This window comes from Doryrhamphus excisus, linkage group LG20 (assembly GCF_037039965.1).
Source record: "Doryrhamphus excisus strain RoL-2023G ecotype Guam linkage group LG20, RoL_Dexc_Guam_v1.1, whole genome shotgun sequence".
Classification (NCBI taxonomy): domain Eukaryota; kingdom Metazoa; phylum Chordata; class Actinopteri; order Syngnathiformes; family Syngnathidae; genus Doryrhamphus; species Doryrhamphus excisus.
In genome coordinates, this window is record NC_136376.1 from 11,127,635 (window position 1) to 11,150,276 (window position 22,642).

Consider the following 22,642-nt stretch of genomic DNA (forward strand, 5'->3'; position numbering starts at 1 on the left):
AATCAGGTTTGCAATGCAGACACAGCCTAGCTTCAAAACTTCCTGGGTAGGCTAACTGTACTACTAGTGCTCTGGGAAGAGCCAATTTAGTATTTGAAGGGACTGTTGGCTGCCAATAGTGCTAGCACCATATCCAGCCCTCTTCCTGCCCCGAGCATGCAAGCCACGCCCCACAGAACACAGACGCACCAGCCATGTTTGTTGTAGTTTACGTACCTATAAATCTGGTAATGGTAATGGTTTTATTTCATTTGAACATGCATCAGATTACAATTGAGTGCATCCCATAATCAGTTCACAGTTCCACATGTCCAAAAGGAGTAGGAAGAAGCAAAGCTTATTAAATCCTACCCCTCCATCTGGTACTTTTACAATCAGTAACTGTTACATTTGTTCACTTCCTGCTTTCCATAATACAGTTTAAGTTTTTTTGGGTTGTTTTTTTTAATTTTTACATTTTGTGATTTTTTTTGTCCCGTACCAAAGTATGAGGTGATATGAGCATCCAATGACATAATGGGTACCATAGTAAGTGTCAATATAGTGATATGTATAGCACATCATGACTGGTTCAAGACTCTTCATCCTTGTATTTAGCAAACATCAACTGCTTGTATTGTTTCTTGAATTGGCTCATCGTTGTGCATTGTTTGAGGTCCTTACTCAATCCATTCCATAGTTTGATTCCACATACTGAACTGCTATGGCTTTTTAACGTAGTCCTAGCATAGAAGTGTTTCAAATGTAGTTCTTCCCTGAGATCATATTTCTCCTCTCTTGTAGAGAAGTATTGGATGATATTTTTAGCTAATTGGTTATTTTTAGCCTTATACATTATTTTAGCTGTTTGAAGATGAACTATATCAGCAAGTTGAAGTATTTGTGATTTTAGAAATAAGGAGTTAGTATGTTCTCTGTAGGCGGCATTATGAATTATCCTTACTGACCTTTTTTGCAGTACATTTAGCGAGTGAAGATTGCTTTTATAGTTATTAGCCCATATTTCCACACAATAAGTAAGATATGGTAGAACCAGAGAGCAATAAAGAGTGTGGAGTGATTTCTGATTGAGAACAAGTTTTGCTTTGTTCAATACTGAAATATTTCTGGCCAGCTTATGTTGTATATTTGTAATATGAGGTTTCCAGCTCATATTTTCATCTATTGTGATCCCCAGAAATGTATTTTCGTTCACCCTTTCAATGTCCACACCATCTATTTGTATTTGCTGGTGTGTGTCTTTTCTGCTGTTACCAAACAGTTTTACTTAGGTTCAAGTACAATCTTTTATGTGACCATCTGAGAATAGTTTTATTATTTCAGGTAAAATTGTAGAAATCTATAAAATAATGCTAGAGTATCTTACTCAATGATATCAAAAGTAGATGGGAAGAAGAAATAAGAACCAAAATAGCGTAAGGTGAACGAGACTTCGAGATGACTCAAATTTTCCATGAGGTATTTTATTAGCCCGGCCCAGAGTGGGAAGTACCATCCCTCAGCAGGGACTGGCTGCTGGCAGGGATGTGTTGGCACCCTTTTGTTAAGAAGTGAAAAATACTATAAAAATAATACTGACGATCAAAGGGGATATACAGTATGGACAACCAGAAAATATGCTGGGCTTGGATATAAAATGAGCCAATTCAAGAAACAATACAAGCAGTTGATGTTTGCTAAATACAAGGATGAAGAGTCTTGAACCAGTCATGATGTGCTATACATATCACTATATTGACACTTACTATGGTACCCATTATGTCATTGGATGCTCATATCACCTCAAAATTTGGTATGTGACAACAATAAAATAAATAAATAAAATTACAAAAAAAAAAACCTTTACTATATTAGGAAAGCAGGAAGTGAACAAATGTAACAGTTACTGATTGTAAAAGTACCAGATGGAGGGGTAGGATTTAATAAGCTTTGCTTCTTCCTACTCCTTTTGGACATGTGGAACTGTGAACTGATTATGGGATGCACTCAATTGTAATCTGATGCATGTTCAAATGAAATAAAACCAATAAAAAAATTACAAAAAACAAAATTAAACTATATTAGGAAAGCAGGAAGTGAACAAATGCAACAGTTACTGATTGGAAAAGTACCAGATGGAGGGGTAGGATTTAATAAGCTTTGCTTCTTCCTACTCCTTTTGGACATGTGGAACTGTGAACTAATTATGGGATGCACTCAATTGTAATCTGATGCATGTTCAAATGAATAAAACCATTACCATTACCATTACCATTACCATTACCAAAAACACAAGCACATACACACTCGCACGTATGAGACAGGTGTGCCATGAAGGTCAGTCTTCTTATTCATGCCAAATGGTTTTCATGCTGTACAAATGTATTTTGGCCTTTAGTATATACGTATGCAGTTTCTATTAAAACTGGGATATTAAATTAAAAATGTTGCTTTGTTTGGTAGTATAGTATGAGTTAATATCCACTGCAAAGGCACAGTTTTTGCACAGTACAATCTCTGTATTTTGTGATGTAGTGGCATGGAAAATGTTGGTCTTGATAACCGGGGGGCCAATGAAGCTTCTAGTGTGACCTCATTAAGTAGAGCCTCTGAAGTGTTGACACACACCAGCACCTGAGGGCCCGTGATGCTGTTGGCAGCTTTTAATAAAAGGCTGTGCACAGATGCAGGAGAGTTTGATGGTCTACAGCCTGCAGATGTAATCATGGAGATGTTTGTCTACCCCTCTAACAGATAAGAGCTTCCCCCGGCCCGTGGTCACTCCTGAGGACCAGGTGGTTCTGAGGAATGAAGAAGCTGTGTTCCATTGCCAATTCACAGCCGTGCCGCCTCCTACGCTGGAGTGGTACCATGAAAATGAGCTGCTGGTTAACAAATCTCGGTAAATACGTTTTTTTTTTTGGATCCTTCAAATGTTATTTTTTTGTTTTTTTCTGTGCTTCCTTCTTATAAGCATCAGCTCTGCTCGACTTAGTGTGCAGCGGTGTTGCATTCCCTGGAGCCCCATAAGCTAGAACCCCTGGAGTCGTACTTGTTTTTGCTGTTGCAGCTCAAACTGGAGATGAATTGCACATTAAGGAATGATATTACTGAAATATGAATGCTGTAAAGTTCCTCTGTAATCTACGACAGTATACTGGACTTCACCCAGCAGATCTCAAGAGACTTTGTAGGTCTACGGTTTTTCACGCAATGGGTGGAAAAAGCCCTCAAGCTGCAATCCGCTCATGTCCTCTATAAACATGTAAGCTCTCGATCACGTGTGTCAAACTGCAAGCATGCAGGAAACTAGGAAAATAATTCAACCCCTTTGGATGATTTAAGTTTTTTAATAATTACTAGTCTGTTTATGTTGCTCGCCGTGCCGGTCTGCATAGGAGACAAAGCACTGTTGCTGGTGCCGGACTTTGAAGCCGGTTGGTCAGATTTTCTGTGGTCGACATCACACTGCAGCTGTCTTTGAATGTGTGTGAACATCAACAGAATTAGCATGTATTGGTGTCTTTTTTGCTGTAATTTATAGGTCTGCGTGGCCATGTGGCACATCTGCCAGCACTTGAATAGGAAATAAACAAGGCCTTATGTCGCCGGCTAATATTTTATTAGTCATTTCAGCTCTCGGTTAATAGCCCTGCAGGAGATACGACTACACCTTATTGCCTCCATATTCATTACAGCACCTGCTTGCAGATACTCGTATTGTAAACAGCCTGTTCCACACATTATGTGTGCAAGCAACCTTTCAGTGTTAACCAAGGTAGTAGACTGAATATTAATGTATGCGTGAACATACACCCAACCTGGTTATATAAGTTTTGGACCGGTTAAAGATCAGATTAACATGACTAGATTATTCCATTGGATATCATCATATTTTGCATGTACAGTCGTCCCTTGGCAGTTCATAGTTTGGGTTCAGCGACCATGTTTTTCATTCATTTTCTACCGTTTTTTTTCCTCACGAGGGTCACGGGTCTCAGCTGTCTTCGGGCGAGAGGTGGGGTACACCCTGGACTGGTGGCCAGCCAATCACAGGGCACATATAGACAAACAACCTTGGAGTCGCCAATGTTTTTGGAATGTGGGAGGAAACCGGAGTACCCGGAGAAAACCCACGCATGCACGGGGAGAACATGCAAACTCCACACAGAGATGGCCGAGGGTGCAATTGAACCCTGGTCTCCTAGCTGTGAGGTCTGCGTGCTAACTGCTCGCCCACCGTGCAGCCCGCGACCATGTTTTAAAAAAATATATATATATATGAATTAATAAATTATACTCTTTTGTCACTGAATGTGACCTATTATTAGTCAAAACATATGAATATTGGATGTGGCTGATTTATGGCAAAAAAGAAATACATTTCCCATGATGCTTAGAGTGCAAAGTAGTGAAGTGGATGCTAAAATCACGTTTTTAAGCACTATGCCGGAATCGTGTTTTAATCAGAGCTAACAAGTGATACTGGCAACACATATTGTTGATCGGATTGCAAGGTTTATAGTGTGTTTATTTGTTGAAATATCCCATGTTACAACATGAATGAACAGAGGTGTGAATAAAAATGTTTGATTTTATTTCCACAGTGTTTTCCTGCTTTCCAATGGCTCACTGCTCATCACCCAGGTCAAGCCCAGAAATACCGGTTCATACAAGTGTGTCGGCCACGGCGTCAGCGGCTCCAAAGTGACACACGAGGCGTCCCTCCTCATAGCCGGTACAAATACACACATTCTTCCGCATTTGCAGCTGTTAGGCTGCTTGGAGATAAACACCTGAAATTCTGTTATCTGAGAGTGCGAGAGCATTTGAGTTATGCAGTGTTGCTCTGTGCATCCATATCTCACCAGTGATAATCTCATTTCCTTTCCTCGATGACCAGAGCAGATGTATTCTCCATACTCTATACAAGCACTTTACGGCTTCCACTTCATATTTTCCCCCCTGTAGTGCCTTGGCTGCAGGCCAAACCCATTTTCTTACAAGTTGTAACATCGACTCGGGGTCAATAACTACGAACATTAAACATACACAAGCACTACAAGAATGGGATTATGTACTTAAACTACACGGGTAATTGTATCTTAGAGCATTAAAGTGTAATGGCTTCTTCCTTAGACTGTGTAATAATACTTTGTAGAACTCATTGAGTTGCATTGAGACTAGGGATCGACCGATGCCGATTTTTTCCCATCACCCTTAGCCGATGGCTGATTTTGCTTGTGCCGATATTTGTCGCCGATACTGCTTTTGATCCCTCAATTTACATGAAAAAATGACCATGATAAATATTCCAGGTCTCATGTTTAAACAAATATTTATTGAAATGTAAACACTGAACACAGTAGGATTCATCTTTCTTAAGCACACATTTAAACGGCATTATCAACTTTAAAAGGAATAAATATTCAACCATGTGCAAAACATTTCTGTCGTAGTTTAAATTTATCTAGCATCGATGTGATGACTGCGCCTCCGCAGCGTGACACGCACCCCCCCCCCACACACACACACACACACATAAACACATCACACTGACACAATTTAGTATTTTTAGTACAATATATAAAACATTTCTCTCATCATTAAAGTTCGTAAAGACCTTTCATTGTTCATTCTTGTTCTGCTCAACTAGTGAGAGTGCTTTTATTCGTCTGTTGCGTTGGTATGTGATGTTTTTGGGCTTTTTTTGTTGTCCCACCGTGACTTAAACTGTTATGCCTAGCGATCACCCAGTGAAATGTGATGGGCTTAGTAAAGTGTTAAAAGCAAGATAACTCTATTACTTGTGAAAACGCGCCCTTGATGTGATGCAACAGTGGGGGCGGGGCGGGGTCCTCTGCCTGACTAAATCATGCGGACCCTTGCGTGTATCAGCCGATACCGATACAAGGAGAAAACGCAAATATCGTCCTTACTCATTGAGTTACATTGAGACGGCTAATAACTCGTGTATTGGAATCAGTTGATCTAGTTATGGTTGACATTTTGCAATTAACATTTGAAACATTTGATGTCTGCTTGGATGTCATGCATGGCTGCCTAACAGATGATGATGTCCCAATGGGGATCCCATCCTGGACACACATACACTAGTGCTGCATATAACTACCGGATTTGGGTGCACCGTGCAGCTTAAAGCAGGGCCAAAGTGTTGTATCACATCATCTTACTATTCAAGCAGCCCTTTCTCACGCAAGCGTGTGCAAGTCAAATATGTTGAACCCACTTAAGGCAGGAATTTGTCTTTCTTTTACTGTTCCAAGCACTTTTTACCCCCTCTCAAACTGCTCTTTTTTTTGTAATAAATGAAATACGACTGCATCTGCAGTTTTAACCCAGTGAACCGCAGCTCAGTTTAAATACCTTAATTCACCTAATCTGAAAGTAATCCCTTGAGGCATTAAAGGGGATTGTGTCACAATAGAATTCATTATGTAGTGACAAGTTTAAACAGTCTCCATCATAGTTCCACCTCATTCAGTTCGCCGACCAAACCCCCAGCCCCCCCCCCTACCCTGTACTTTCCCAGCTCAGCTTCTCTTTCATCTGCTCAAATATGTGTTCTGCTCCGTTCTTATTAACTAATTAGTATCTTTGACTGTAAAGGCTTGGCCACCCTCAGTAATTTAATTCCCTTTGTTAAAACAACCTATATGCTCAGTCTCCTACTGTTGCCTTTGTTACCCAATTACTATCACACATCTATGAGCCGGAAATAACTGTGCTCAAGGGCGCGCCATAAAAATCCAAAATCAGTCAAGCTTGACAGACTTTGACGATGATTTGATGATTATCTGCAGCCTCCTTTGAAACTAATCTCATCTCACACTTCTAACCGCTTCCTTTCTCTTTCTGACAGAGATCGATGACATGCTGTCCAAGATGTCCAAAGTTTTCACAGCGGACACCCTGCAGCGGGTTCCCTGTAACCCCCCGAGGGGAAGACCCCAGCCTGTGGTTTGGTGGGAGAGGGGAGGTCAGCGGGTGCCCACCGAGGGACGAGTGTATCAGGATGGCTTGGATTTGGTCTTCAGTCCGACCGAGGCTGGCGATTCCGGAGTCTATACCTGTGTAGCTCAAAACAAGGCGGGCCGCAGGACACAGGAGGTCACATTCACTGTAGCGAGTAAGTCAAAAGCTACGCTCTTGATTTTTTTATTTTATTTTTATTTTTATTTTTATTTTTATTTTTATTTTTATTTTTTTTTTTTTATTTTTTTATTTTTTTATTTTTTTATTTTTTTTTATTTATTTATTTAAATTAAGTTACATATTTTCACACTTTCATTAAAAAAATCCTCACATCTGCACAAGGCCCCATATTGAGGTCATGTATCATGTCGTTGAATAAATAGCTGTTGCAATTATAGCGTATGTGTCAGAGGGTGTGTAAAATGTCTGCACCCATGTAATAAGCACGTGTGTTCCCTTTCAGCCGCCCCAGTGTGGGTAACAAGGCCCCAAGACAGTCATTTAGAGGAAGGAAAGCCGGGGTACCTGCACTGTCACGCCAAAGCCACCCCAGACCCGGAGGTCACATGGCTCCGCAACAATATCATGATCACACCTGAGGTCGGAATTGACCGTTTGCTCAAGAGCACGGTCAGAATATACACAGGAAATAGAAGAGCTAAAAATAATACAATAATGTCTCTATTTTGTCCCTTCCAGGACTCCCGTTTTAAACTGTTCCCAAACGGCACTTTGAGGATCAACAGCGTGGAGGTGTACGACGGACAGATGTACGGCTGTGAGACCAAGACAGTGGGTGGTCGACTGTCTGGCCAGGCCAGAGTTACGGTGCTGGGTAAGACAGCCGGATTCATCCTACCTACGGTGTGCTTGGAGCCATTCCAAGAGAGAGCAGTAATACTCTGCTCAGAGGAAATCTAAAAGAAATGTGGTCATGCCCGTGGGCCCGTGGGCCTGTGTGTGTGCATTTCCTAAAATAGGAAGAGCTGTGGGACACCCACGTAGGTGTTAAACATGACTCACACACAGCCGCTTTAGTCTGGCCTCCTTTGTAACAGTTTATCTCAAAGATGATCTGACACGTCGTTGTTATGTCTGGCTGCTATATCTATTTATTTGGTATCCATCCCGATAGGATCTTTTATTCTATGTGTATTTTGTAATTGTTATTCGTGGGTGAAATGGTATTTCCATGGTTGTAATTGTTACATTATTGAGGTATTTTCTTGATTTCATATTTTCATTCTGGATATTAGGGTGGGTGGAACCAAAGGTAAAGGACACCAATAACCTAATTTGAATGTGATGCTTTTATTGTACCCAGATAATATTGACAAGTACAGGAGCTTTTAATCTGATAACAATGGTTACCTTTGGTGTCCACTACCACCATGCGTGTTCATTAGAGAGGGAAGCTCCTTGCAAGAAGCTGGGATAAAGTTATAGGACCAAATTACCTTCTATAAAAACATGAAGTTGTAATGATATTTTAAAAATGGTGTCCAATCATCATGAGTGTTATTACTGACATTATTTTTCAAGAACTTAGCATTGTGCAGTTATAGTATGTGTGATTCCCTTGTCAGGTTTTTAGTAGGCAGTTTCGGAGAATGTGTCATATTGAAAATGCTAAGTAGGAAAAGTGCTGAGAGCCGCACGGTACACGAGTGGTTAACAAATAGGCCTGCGATCCTGGGTCGATTCTCGCTTTGGCATCTTTGTGTGAAGTTTGCATGTCCTCCTCGTGTGTGGGTTTTCTCTTCCCACATCCTCCCACATCCTCCCACATCCCAAAAAGTCAGGTTCCAAATTGTCCATAGGTATGAATGTGAGTGTGAATGGTTGTTTGTCTATATGTGCCCTGTGATTGGCTGGCCACCAGTCCAGGGTGTACCCCGCCTCTCGCCCAAAGACAGCTGGGATAGGCTCCAGCATGCCTGCAACCCTAGTGAGGATAAGCGGCATAGAAAATGGATGGATGGAAAAGGGCAGATAAAGTGCTTGAAATGTGTAATGTCGGACTTACAGTATAGTGGCTGCTATTACTTGAGCTCATAATATGTGCCTAAAAACATAAAAAAGATTGTGAAATATTTCATCAATAATAATAAAGAATAATAATAATAAAGATACATGCAGATTTTTTAGATAGATCATATGCAACCATTTTTTCTCTCTCTCAAAACTTAGTTATTTAAATGTCAACATGAATCCTGCACTTAGTTGAGTATGAGTATATTATTTATCACCATACTGTTTTTACTTTCTGTTTAAGTTGGCACTCCCTCCTCTTTGTGTTAGCCACACGTGTGATAAACGTACGTGTGGTGTTTCGACTTGTTTCAGAGAAGCTGAAGTTCACGCCGACCCCCCAACCCTCTCAGTGCCTGGAGCTGGATAATGAGATCAACATCCAGTGCTCTGCAAAAGGCAGAGAGAGTCCCACCATCCGCTGGACCAAAGCAGGTGTGTGATAAGACGTATTTCTTATGGGGCCAAAATGGGAAAACCAGATGAGGACGCATTACACATTTGTAAAATCCGAAATTCCCTGTATGTTTCTTTCATTGTAGTAGTCCTATAGTCAAGCCCTTTTGAAAGAGGGTTTGACTAGGGACTAAAGCAGGGGTCTCAAACACGCGGCCCACAGGACACTAGTTTGAGGCCCCCGCCTTGATATGAAAGTTTAATGTTAGTGCGGCCCGCGCAAGTTTGATATGGATGCTGTATGGTATCATGTACCCAGAAAAAATTATTACGTTTGATTAATGTTCATGTTAAAGGTTAAATAACTGTTAATAGTTATCCTCCCTATCCGTGTGGAAGTGGTAAGTTTTTGGCTATTTAAGTTTAAAGGGAATAACTTGATAGGCTACCGTTTAGGTCGCTAGCTCTCTAGTTTGCGAGTTAGCATGTGTCTCAAGACCCTGCAGTTGCGCAATATGTTGTAAATAAAAAGAGTATAAATGTGACTATAGTCGTGTTTTGTCATGTCTACAGGGCTCTAATAATGCTTTGTTCATTTTAATCTGAAAAAAATAATTTGTCTACCCACCAACTATATGTGGTTTCTTATGTTTTTATTATTTGCCGTTTTATTATTATTATATTTATTTATTCATTACTGATTGATTGATTTTCTTTATTCTTGATTTGTTTATTTATTTTTCATCTTATTTTGTGTAGAAAAATAAAAAGTAAGATATTTGAGAACAGTGGAATGTTTTATCAGAGCTTTTCTTGTAGAAAATCGAAACCAAAGCAAAGTTTATTAATTTTTCTGTTTTTAATAAATGCGTTTTTTTTTTTTGTTTTTTTTTGAAAACCTGATGCGGCCCAGTCTCGCCCAGACCCTAGCTCCGGTGGCCCCCAAGTAAATTGAGTTTGAGACCCCTGGACTAAAGAAACAAGGGCTATCAATGAAAAAGTAGTTCTTACATTTGAAGCCAGAATGGAAAAGGCATCTAAAACCTCAAGCAGCCAAGCAAAAAAGCTACACAATTTCTGTCACAAAGTCTGCAGCATTTCACATGTAGTTGCTATAATGAGCACCCACTGTAGACTCCTGCCGAGTCGTGGTTCGGTGTTTTTGCCCCCGTATATTTGCATATTTGTTATCAGTTTTTGAATAGTAACTTATATAAAAAAAAGAGTGCTGCACTTGTTAAAAGAAGAGAGGTGACTTGCAGTACGTACTTACAATAGGTACCTTAAACATTATCTGTGTGGCCCCCTGCAGATGGAGGAGACCTGCCGCCCCATGTGGAGCAGAAAAATGGCCAGCTTCACTTCTCTAAAGTCACCCGCAGTGACGCCGGCAATTACACCTGCATCGCCTCCAACAGCCTCCAGGGGGAGATCAGAGCCTTTGTATCCCTCACAGTGGCCGGTGAGTGCTGCTGCTCCTCATTCATCCATCATCCTGGAAGCAGGGAGCTTGGAGAGAAACTTACACTCCAACATTAGTCACCAGTCCCGTGTTGCAAGTTGCTGCGGTTTCGGTATATTTGAGGTTACTTTCATGAGGAAGAGATGCATTGATCATGCTCAGTCAGTGGTAGCATTTAATGGTAGTTGGTGGCCTTTTTACAGCCCTGTAATGAATTGTGTTTGGCCACTATTGTGTGACTGGGAGTAATGTTAACCACAGTCCCCACAGCCTTTTAGTCAGTAGCCCACTTTTCAAGGAAGTCTTTGACTAAGATTGTGTGTGTGTGTGTCCCTTTGTGAACATTTGCATGTGCAGTGTACATTCGCTTTAAAGTGGAGCCAGAGAATACAACTGTGTACCAGGGCCACACGGCTATCCTGCACTGCCAGGCCACAGGCAGCCCCGAGCCTCACATCCACTGGATGGTCAAAGACAAGACGCTGGACATCAGCAGGAACAGGAGGTAAGAAGCTCAGGATGACAGAACACGCCAATGCTTCAAGCTTTTCAATATTGGACAAGGATATTTGGATATACAAGGATATTTGCTTTCTCAAGGCAAAGCATATGATTATAAACAACACAAAAAATGACACACCAATAAAAATGGGTTTAAAACGGAGTAGGGAAGCCCAAAACGTACCACTTCCACACGTAATGGGAGGAGAACTTTATTCACTCTCTCACACTCTAAAGTTTGGAGACCCCAAAGTTTTTCCACCGAGGGCCACATACTGGAAAATGAAAAGAGGCAAGGGCGACTTTGAATTTTGTCATGCTAAGACGTTATTTGGTTTCAAGAAAACCAGCATCTCAGCTTTGCAATAAAGGTGAAAAATCTTTTTTTTTTCTTTTTTATTAGTCCTTTAAATAGTCTTTGTAAATTTTCCTTTTGTATTTTTTTTGTCTTTACTCTCAAATTATAACTTTTTGCCCAACCTCATTTTCCCAAAATCTACAGCTTTATCTTGTTTTGTTTGTTTCACATAATATTACGTTTAAAAAAAATGTTTTTAATAAAATGACTGTTTTTTTTTTTAGAATATTACAAGTTTATTCTCTGAAAATTTAAATTTTTTCTCATTAGAAAAAAAATTGACAATTTTTCTCTTAATATTTTGACTTTATTTTCAAAAATTACATCCCATTTTCCCATTTATTTTCGCTGGTCTTTTTTATTTACTAGTTGTTTGAACTCACCTCTTGTAAATTTTCTTCCTATAATTATTTATGAATGTACAGTATTCCTGTAATATTTTGACTTTATTTTTGTAACATTCACATTTTCCGCAACCAAATTTTCTAAAAAAATAAAATTTGCAAATTTGATACTAAAATGACATTTTTTTTCCTCATAATATTATTATAACAATATAACAATATATAACAATATAACAATATAATATAACAATATATTATTGTTATTAAATAACCACTTCTTCTCGTTATATTACTGCAGATTTTTTAATTTTTGCCTTTGCCTTCTTAAAAAAAAGTTTTCTAGTTAAATAATATTTTTTGAATGTGGCACGGGCCAAGAAAAAAAACAGAAGCAGGATGCAAATGGCCAGGCTACACTTGGGCTTCCCTGCTCTATCATGTCTAGGGCAATATGGCTGACTCCATGTAAATGTATGAATGGAATATTACTGACCCCTAGTGGCCAGAATATTACAAGTGTTCCATCAATAGAACTTAAACCAGGGGTCTCAAACTCTTTACTTGGGGGCCACTGGAGCTCGGGTCTGGGTGAGACTGGGCCGCATCAGGTTTTCCAAAAAAAAAACGCATTTATTAAAAACCAAAAAATTAAAAAAACTTTGCTTTGGTTCCAATTTTCCACAAGAAAAGCTCTGATAAAACATCCCACTGTTCTCAAATATCTTACTTTTTATTTTTCTATACAAAATAAGATGAAAAATAAATAAACAAATCAAGAATAAAGAAAATCAATCAATCAGTAATAAATAAATACATATAATAATAGTAATAATAATAAAACAGTAAATAATAAAAACTTAAGAAACCACATATAGTTGGTGGGTAGACAAATTATTTTTTTCAGATTAAAATGAACAAAGCATTATTAGAGCCCTGTAGACATGACAAAACACGACTATAGTCACATTTATACTCTTTTTATTTACAACATATTGCGCAACTGCAGGCTCTTGAGACACATGCTAACTCGCAAACTAGAGAGCTAGCGACCTAAACGGTAGCCTTCGAGTTATTTCCTTTAAACTTAAATAGCCAAAAACTTACCACTTCCACACGGATAGGGAGGATAACTATTAACAGTTATTTAACCTTTAACATGAACATTAATCAAACGTAATAATTTTTTCTGGGTACATGATACCATACAGCATCCATATCAAACTTGCGCGGGCCGCACTAACATTAAACTTTCATATCAAGGCAGGGGCCTCAAACTAGTGTCCTGCGGGCCACATTTGGCCCACGGGCCGCATGTTTGAGACCCCTGACTTAAACCTTCTGTCAGGCTGCCTAGTAGTATAGTAATAGTCCTCCTGTTGTGAACATAATGACTTGCATGTTCCAACATCTGTGTCCTTCCTTCTTCCAGGATCCAGAAGATGCCCAATGGCTCCCTGGTGATTTCAGACGTCACCACAGATGACACGGGCAGATACACATGTGTGGCTGGAAACAGCTGCAGCATCAAAGACCGTGTGGCTCAGCTCTATGTCGTGGGTCAGTTGCACACACCCACATCCACAAACACAAACACAGTGGACACAAGACACGATCACAAGCCCTGGATGAAAGCATTCATTAAACCTCCCTACTCCTCTTGTCCTCCACCTGGACAGGTTAATAACCACGGCTGTCAGGGGAGTGATGGGATTGGACAGGCCGTAGATCTAATAACGCTTTTCTTTCCCATGTCTATTTCTATCAGGTTGAATTTAGACGTCGTTGTGTTCACATTTAGTTAAAGGAGATGAGTTTGAGAACATCTTATCTTGTAAGATAGTCACTCAAAATATTAAATATTAAAACATCCTGTGTCTGACCAACAGATAAACCAGCGCAGACGCATGACGAGGACGAGGACCGAGCTCCTTACAAGATGATTCAAACCATCGGGCTGTCGGTGGGGGCAGCTGTGGCTTACATCATCGTGGTGCTCGGCCTCATGTTCTACTGCAAGAAGAGACGCAACGCTAAAAGACTGCACAAGCGACAAGATGGCGAGGAGCCGGAGATGGAGTGTCTCAATGGTATGCAGCTTTGTTAGAGAAAAGACTTGGAATTGATTATGGTTTATTATTAAACCAGCTGAGGCGGGGGGGATTTAGGGGGGTGGGATTGACTTAACCTTTAATAAAACTTGTTCAAAAAGTATTCATCTTCAAGTTAAATACCACTTTTAAGAAGTTAGAAACGTTTGGGAACTGGGATTCTTCCTTTTTTTGAAGATTTGACAATCCGGTTGTTTGCTGCCATCTTGTGTTCATTGTTGGAACTTCATGTGAACAGTGACATGGTGGTGTTTATGTAAATTCATGCTGATTCTTCGAAGCAGGTTGTCAATAAAATTTAACCAATATTGTTATATGATTTATATAATCAAAAATAATACAGTAACTAGTATTAATAGCATGTGAACTTGCATTTTTTGTACAATGTAATTATTAAAAAATACATGCATTCGGGATGGACGCCATCCACACAGAGTTTGCAGGTGAAGTGGGAACCTGCTGCTTTTGTATCATCTTGTACATACTGTATATTTGAGAGTATCATGTCCAAATATTAATATTCATATTAATGTGCTGTGTGTGTCAGGAGGGGCTGTTCAGCAGAATGGCCACACCACCACTGAGATCCAGGAGGAGGTGGCCCTCACCAACATGGGCACCACGGCAACCACCGAGAAGCGCCACAGCCACGTCAACAGCGATAAGCTGCACTTCCCCCGAGCGAACCTGCAAACCATTACAACTTTAGGTAACTTTGACTTCCAGGGTTCAAACGTGTCGTGACAAATGAAGTCGTGGTGAGCAGACTGTGATGTTTGATTGTCTTCGCAGGTAAAGGTGAGTTTGGCGAAGTGCTGCTGTCCAAAGCCAAGGGCGTCGAGGAGAGGGAGGAGGAAACGGTGGTGCTGGTGAAGAGCCTCCAGACTAGAGACGAACAGCTTCAGCTCGACTTCCGCAGGGAAGCGGAAATGTTCGCCAAGCTCAGCCACCCCAACATCGTGCGTCTGCTGGGCCTGTGCAGAGAGGCTGAGCCCCACTACATAGTCCTGGAGTACTATGACCTGGTACACATGCAAACACATCTGTCTGAGGAGTCACGAGGACTTCAGGGTTCATTTTTTTTCTTTTTCTATCAAACCAGGGAGATTTGAAGCAGTTCCTGAGGATTTCCAAAACTAAAGATGACAAGGTCAAATCTCAGCCTATCAGCACAAAAACCAAAGTAAGTGTTTATAATTGACCTTTATTAGCTCAATAAGCAAAACTAAATATAGACATTCCTGGAAGCATGGTGGATCCAAGACACCTGGTAAATGGTGAAAAAAGCCCTAAAAATTCATATTTTTGACGACAAAACCCTACATTACACAACATTTTTCTTTCTTGTGAAAGCGTCTTCCTGCTGGAAAATATTGAGTGAACTAACTTGTGAGACAACGTCCTCTGTCGAATTCATAGCTGTAGCACTCTTATTTATTTTTTAACCCCATCAAACTGCATTCTATTTAAGTTACTATTTAAAAACAATATCTACATTTATTATTTGACAAATTTCATCTGCAAATGTCCAACCGCCAAAAGACGTGGCTCTACTGTCCTGTCAATTTTAACTCGAAACCTTTCCACCCTCTGCTCAGGTTTCCATCTGTGCACAAGTGGCCCGTGGGATGGAACATCTGTCCAATCATCGCTTCGTCCACAAAGACTTAGCCGCTCGAAACTGCTTAGTCAGCAGTCAGAGACGCGTCAAAGTGTCGTCCCTCAGCCTCAGCAAGGACGTTTACAAAAGGTCAGACACGTTGATTGGAATTCGGATTATCTGTAGGCCTCATTAAGGTGTCATGGCAGCTAACGGTTGTTCCTCTGTGTGTGTGTGTGTGTGCGCGTAGCGAGTACTATCACTATAGACAAGCGTGGATCCCCCTGCGCTGGCTCCCGTCAGAGTCCGTGTTTGAAGACGACTTCTCCACCAAGTCTGATGTTTGGGCCTTTGGCGTGCTCATGTGGGAGGTGTTCAGTCATGGGGAAATGCCGTATACCAAACTCGGAGACAATGAAGTGCTAGAAGGTCAGTATCAGCATTTTTGAAATGATATTCCTTGAAAAATTGTGTTCATTTCCATGATAGAAATGTACAAAGGATAATGAAGGGCTTTATAGTAATATAATTATAATACAATTATACTTTTCTTTTACACTAAATGTCCAATCTTACTGAAGGGCTAACTTGTTACATAAAGTCAATACATTAAAACAGATGGAAATAAATAAAATAGATATAAAGACATCCCCTGTTTATCGCAGTTAATTGGTTCCGGACCAGGCCGCAATAAGTGAATTTCTACAGAGTAGGATTCAATATTAATAAATGAAATATTTTTGTAGTTATGGCATAGAAACCATGTTTACAATCTTCTAAATACGTTTTTTTAATATTATTACAGCTCTCAAGACATGAAATAACAGTCACCCTTACATTGGTATTACTTAGTATTCTACATATTATCAGAAAATATTACATATTAGACATTCATTCATTCATTCTCTACCGCTTTTTCCTCACGAGGGTCGCGGGGGTGCTGGAGCCTATCCCAGCTGTCTTTGGGCGAGAGGCGGGGTACACCCTGGACTGGTCGCCAGCCAGCCAATCACAGGGCACATATAGACAAACAACCATTCACACTCACATTCATACCTATGGACAATTTTGGAGTCACCAATTAACCTAGCATGTTTTTGGAATGTGGGAGGAAACCAGAGTACATATTAGACATATGATACATAATTAAGCATATTTCCCCCATGAAAGTACAGTACATGAATGCATTGTAATACAGTAGTAGCTTTAAATGTCTTTACACTATATAGTAGTTTACCAAATAATAAGAGTAAATAAGCCAGTTAAGATGTAAATAACCTCTTGCTCTCGGAAGATTACTGACACCTAGTGGCCAATGTCGGTTAGAATAAGAAATACATTATATTCAATACATTATATTCTGTATATTCTTTCATGAAATGCTTCAACAACCACTTCCTCTCATTTGACTGATTTTCACCATCAATGAATCGATTATTATGCTCCAACCGACCCCCCCGCTCCCCCTCCTCCAGGCCTGCAGACAGGGAAGCTGAAGCTGCCCCCTCCAGAGGGATGCCCCTCCAAAATGTACAAGCTCATGGCCAGCTGCTGGGCCCCCAGCCTCAAGGAGCGGCCCTCCTTCAGTGACGTGGTACGCACCTTGGGGGAGACGCCCTCTGATAGCAAAGTCTGAGGCGGCGACCCGTCGAGCAGCGAAACTATAGCCACACGTCTTCTCCCTTCCTACGAATAAAGACAGCAATGCTGGATTATTTAGTCTTACAGTTCCGTGAAGAAGGAGAACACAATTTTAAATATGCATTTCAAACTTTTTTTTTTAAATGAAAGCAGTGTGGAAGAGACTTGTTTGCCATATCAGTGCAAGCACACTCGGCTTTTTATTGTTTTTTTTTTGTGACTGTCTTCTTGTGAGCAGGAGTTTACGTTTTGCCTTAAACGCAACATGGATGACATCCCTTTGTGAGCCTGCCTGTTTGCAGCCACTCAATGGCAGAAACTTTGTGCCTCTCATCTTTTCTAACACACCGAGGATATGGTTGGTGTTTTGATATCAAATCATCCTTTGAGCGGCACAACATGAACAATCCTGTCTTTGAACCTATCATCCAATCAGCTGCATCATCATCACTTATCACCGTCAGCATGCATATTTGTGTGTTTGTGTGCAGGCGGACTTCATGCACTACAATGTGCACAGGTGGTGATGTGCATATTGCAGACTTTTTTTTTTTTTTTTTTTAAAGGATCAAGTACATAGCCAAGAAAGGATACGACTGTCCCAATGAAGATTGTGTATGTTTGACTGAGTGTTTTGTTCTTGTATTAACTTTTGCAGTGCTTACTGGTGCACCACTGTAACATTATGTCCAAAATTGCAGGGATCCATTCTGGGCTCCAATCAGTTCCCCTCTGGGTCCACTTGTTTCTGTGTGCAATGCTGCAAAAGGGGACCATTGTACATAATGTAGAGACCTTGCACTAACCTCCGTCTTTTGGCTCCATCATGTTGTGTTGAAGGCCTGTTTATTTATAGGGAAGGTCTCATGTGTGTGTGTGTGTTGTTTTTTTACTGGGTTATAGTAGAAAGGTACTGCTCTGATGTAGTTCTACTTCTCATGATCCATCTGAGTGTGAATAGCCTGGTCTTCCAGCTGAAGATGCTAACACGCTACACAAAAAGAGTCACTGCTGGTCACCAGTATGATAAATAAGTGCCTGGTAAATGAAGGATGATCTTTTTTTTTTTTTTTTTTTTTACATTATCTCATCAGATGCCTTTTGTTTTTTTTCTATGTTGTTTTTACTGTAATATATTTCTATGAATTATGAATGCTAGGCACTCACATCTAAACCTTTTTTAATCGGCTTCAGCACAAGTCCACTGTTATCCTGGATATGCAAAATATACACACTGCTGTCAATAAAGGTTCACGTTTTTTACCCAATTAGTTGCTTTAATAAGGTTGCATGTTCAATAACGTGCACGGTGGGGGAAATAATTGAAATATGCAACAAAAAAAAGGAACATTCCATAGTGGTTACAACAGGATTTCTAATTGGTGGGGAAATAATGAAATAGAACCCCACAGACCCATGCCCATGACGCACACAAATAAGTCCTGTGTCTTTAAGAAAGTCCAGTAATCCCTCCCCATTTCACTCTTTGAATTTTGTGGCTTCACTCTGTTTTTCAGAAATAATCTTAATCAGGGGTCTCAAACTCAATTTACCTGGGGGCCACCAGAGCTAGGTTCTGGGTGAAGCTGGGCCACATCAGGTTTTCCAAAAAAAAAACAAAAACAAAACGCATTCATTAAAAACTGGGGGAAAAAATCAATAAAAAAACTATCTTCAATGTTTTTGCTTCTGCTATACCCTACACTTTTTCAGTACTTTGGTTCCGGTTTTCCACACCAAAATATCTGATAAAACATTCCACTCTTCTCAAATATCTTAATTTTTATTTTTCTATACACAAAATAAGATTTCAAAAAATAAATAAACAAATTAAGAATAAAGACAATAAATCAATCAATCAGTAATAAATAAGTAAAATAATAATAAAACAGCAAATAAGAAAATTATTGTACCCAGCGTCATAAGCCTTTAGCTTCATTGCTAATCCAAAGCAAAACAGGGCGGGGTAACAGGGTAGGGTAACAGTATGGGCGGGGCAAAATCATGTTGTGTCCGGTGTGCACACAGCTTTAAGCTGTCATTTCAACATTAAACTTTGGTATCAAGGTGGGGGCCTCAAACTCGTGGCCCGCGGGCCAAATGCGGCCCGCGAGACGCTAGTTTGAGGCCCCCTGATCTTAATTAATAAATCATGCAGTTTATCTGTTGAATATAACTAATTAATCAAATTATATGCATAATGAAGCGAATGTTGTGTATTGTTTTGCCAAAATTCAGCATTTCCAAGCATATAGTAAATGGCTAAATGAACTGAAATACAAATACCACAATAAACGAGGGATTACCATACTCCTAAACTCTTTTCATATGAATAAAATACAGCTATCATTCCAACCTCTCCACCACTATGGGAAAGACCAAAGAACTTTCAATGGACCTCTGGGACAAGACTGAAGTGGACTAGAAGCCCTCATACAGGATTATGCAGGCGTGTCTAAATGAGGTAGTAGCAAAGGAGCAATCGAGGGCACCTTCAAGCATCCTTCTTTAGACTGTTGCTGCATGTGAGAGCTTGACAGATTCTGCTGGCGGCAACTTCAGTACACAATAGTATTGTGAAGGTAACTCTATCTTCCCACAGGTGGGTGACGTCTTCCGTGCAAGCCTCTGCACATAGACACTCAGACACTTGAGTAAACAAATGGCTGTTAAAAAGAATTTAAAAAAAAATATATATATATATATATACATATATATATCTTGCATTCTCAGTGATGACATATGTGGTCATCCTGTGTGGTCCTGCACACTCCTGGGGTCCAAACCACCATCCCCCATCCCCCACTTGCCACTTAGGTGTTGGGGAGTGAGTTCTATTTAGCATTGTAGCACATAACCGATTACAACTTTTATGTAACCTGACCTGATTAGATTACTTCTCTTTTCCTTTCAGCTACCGTCCAAGTGTAACTTTCCCAACTTGCCACTAGAGGGCGGTATTAAAACTCCCATAGTACACAAACTAAGGCTATCATGACGTGTGAATGGCAACAAGTGGATACACAGGTTAATTATGTACCTTCTTCCATCTACTGGAATAGCGTTAATTTGTTATGCCATGCGTCGCATAGTGTTAACACTGGTATTTTGGTAATTAGCTGTGCATTAAGATAATGTAAACATAAAGTAAGGACATGCTTGGCAATGGGATATACATTATTGATGAATCTATCTATGCTATCCGCTGGGTTCAATATGTTGGTTATTTTTAAGTAGCAAAAAAATGGCCTTTGGGCCACACTTTGGACACCACTTACCTAAAGACTGTGATAACAAGCTGACATTAGTTTTCTATGGGGCATCTATATGAACAATTGGTCTTAGAGTAAATTAATCTGATAACCAATGGGGAGTATAAACCTTCAATATTTTGTTATTTTGGTTCCTCTGCCACAGTGACGTTGTCAGTAGCGCAACCATGTTGGTATTTATGCTAATATGCCGCCTCTCGGCCAATGGCTGCACGTCTCTGATAACCCTCGGCCAATCAGGAGACACTGCTGTGACTCACCAAATAAGGAGCGACAACACCAAATAAGGAAACGCAGTATCTCTTTATAAGGAGGGAGGTAGTTCCCTTGTTGTCATATTACTCCGCAGCCCTACATTCTGGTCTAAAATGTTGGATTTTATTTCATTTTAAAGCATAAAAGGATGCATATGGTGATCTTTAGAGAATATAGAGTACGTTTTTGTCACTAGCTAAGTCAAGTTTCCATTAGTTTCCGTTCACAACTCGGACTATATACCATGGCGGAGCAACATGGTGGTCGCTTTCCGGGTTGTCCTTTTAGAGAAAGTGCTGAGAGTTTGTCCATAGAAGAGGACGAAGACAAGTGTGGAGGCTGCCGAGGACCCGCTGGGCAGCATCACTTAGCGAACTTTCTTTCTCTTGTTGTTGTTGTTGGACTCCCCCCGCATTGTGTGACCCATTGGTACATGCGGTTTGTCAGTCATTTACCAGATAGCGAGCTCCAGCTTTGTGGGCTGGTGTCAACACAGTCGCCCCAGTACGTAGAATGTTACCGAGCCAGGTTGGGACGGCACCACTGGGAAACGCGTCAGCATCAGGTAGAGGTACCGTCGGGCTCGGTTCAAGCGTTGTGGCAGGCGGGATTCGTCCCGTCTTGATCCGAACAGGGCAAGCTTCTCTTGGGCTCAGCGAGAGTGTCGCGCGGCACGGAACCAGAGAGACCATCGGGATGCTGGGGACGAACGGTCCAGGGGGTCCGCGAGGTGTGAGGTCCGGGAACGGGACAGGAGTCAGCCCGCTTCAGACAGCCATCCAGGGCAGCATGGTGGGTTTGAACGCAGGGATTGTGTTGCCTCACGGAGCCAGGTTTGACCCGGACAGAGAGACGGTGCCTTTATGCAGCGGCTCGGACAATGATTCGGACTCGGGGGATGACGACGAACCACTCGGGGACAACCGGAGAGGCGTGAAGCGGGAGAGAGCGGAGATGGAAGCCGCCGTGACGGGGCAGGAGGTGGGAGTCGCTCCCGGAGGTTACGGCCTGGTTCCCGGAGGGGTTGCTGGGGCCAAGCCCGGGAAGAAGACACGTGGTCGCGTCAAGATAAAGATGGAATTTATTGACAACAAGTTGAGACGTTACACCACTTTCAGCAAGAGGAAGACTGGCATTATGAAGAAGGTGAGTGCTGCAGTCATTTTCAAGTGTCACTCCTGCACCACATTAGGTAAACAAATACAATCTAATTAAATCCATGCATGAACTACTAAAAATACCTTTACATACTCACTTTTCAATTGCACAGCCTACTGTATTTTTTGGTTGGAATTTACAGGAGAACTGCATCGCATCATCTGAAAAATGCTTCTAAGGTTATGTTCCACTGGTTAATACAGACTCGGATCAGTTTCCTCTGCTGGTACGGTTTATTTAGTCAAGTGTGAGTGCATTCTAGGACCAACAGGACCGAACCAAACAGTGGGAGATGCCTCTAAGTCTGCCTGCACTAATGGACCAAAACACCTGATATGCTATCTGCCATAGACAGGAATGCACCCTAACATTTGTGTCACTTTATTTATACTGAGAAGTGCAGTGTAGTGCAGTTACCTACCACTGCTGACTAAAAAAAACAATAAAACTGATAGTTGTCTTTTTATATGAGCATAATTTTTGTGTCCTGCATTGATTCTCATTAGATGATGCAGGTGTACCTAATGTTATGGCCAATTGG

The 22,642-nt window shown here is 40.8% G+C and overlaps 2 protein-coding genes across 6 annotated transcripts in view; both read left to right on the plus strand.

Annotated features, from left to right (window-relative positions):
• ptk7b (protein tyrosine kinase 7b) overlaps nt 1–18,684 on the plus strand; it is an 83,823-nt gene extending 65,139 nt beyond the window's left edge. The window contains exons 6-21 of the mRNA XM_058058250.2: nt 2,734–2,881; nt 4,587–4,717; nt 6,863–7,129; nt 7,439–7,575; nt 7,675–7,810; nt 9,322–9,441; nt 10,715–10,864; nt 11,222–11,369; nt 13,497–13,624; nt 13,954–14,154; nt 14,723–14,884; nt 14,968–15,200; nt 15,278–15,358; nt 15,774–15,925; nt 16,026–16,204; nt 17,251–18,684. Of these exons, the coding sequence (XP_057914233.2) occupies nt 2,734–2,881; nt 4,587–4,717; nt 6,863–7,129; nt 7,439–7,575; nt 7,675–7,810; nt 9,322–9,441; nt 10,715–10,864; nt 11,222–11,369; nt 13,497–13,624; nt 13,954–14,154; nt 14,723–14,884; nt 14,968–15,200; nt 15,278–15,358; nt 15,774–15,925; nt 16,026–16,204; nt 17,251–17,411 (2,534 nt within the window). The 3' untranslated portion in view covers nt 17,412–18,684. The remainder of the gene's footprint in view (nt 1–2,733; nt 2,882–4,586; nt 4,718–6,862; nt 7,130–7,438; nt 7,576–7,674; nt 7,811–9,321; nt 9,442–10,714; nt 10,865–11,221; nt 11,370–13,496; nt 13,625–13,953; nt 14,155–14,722; nt 14,885–14,967; nt 15,201–15,277; nt 15,359–15,773; nt 15,926–16,025; nt 16,205–17,250) is intronic.
• Nucleotides 18,685–21,230: 2,546 nt separating this feature from the next.
• Nucleotides 21,231–22,642, plus strand: part of srfb (serum response factor b) — a 28,317-nt gene continuing 26,905 nt past the window's right edge. For all 5 annotated transcript variants that reach the window (XM_058057963.2, XM_058057960.2, XM_058057961.2 and 2 more), the window contains exon 1: nt 21,231–22,089. In XM_058057963.2, the coding sequence (XP_057913946.1) occupies nt 21,457–22,089 (633 nt within the window). In that variant the 5' untranslated portion in view covers nt 21,231–21,456. The remainder of the gene's footprint in view (nt 22,090–22,642) is intronic.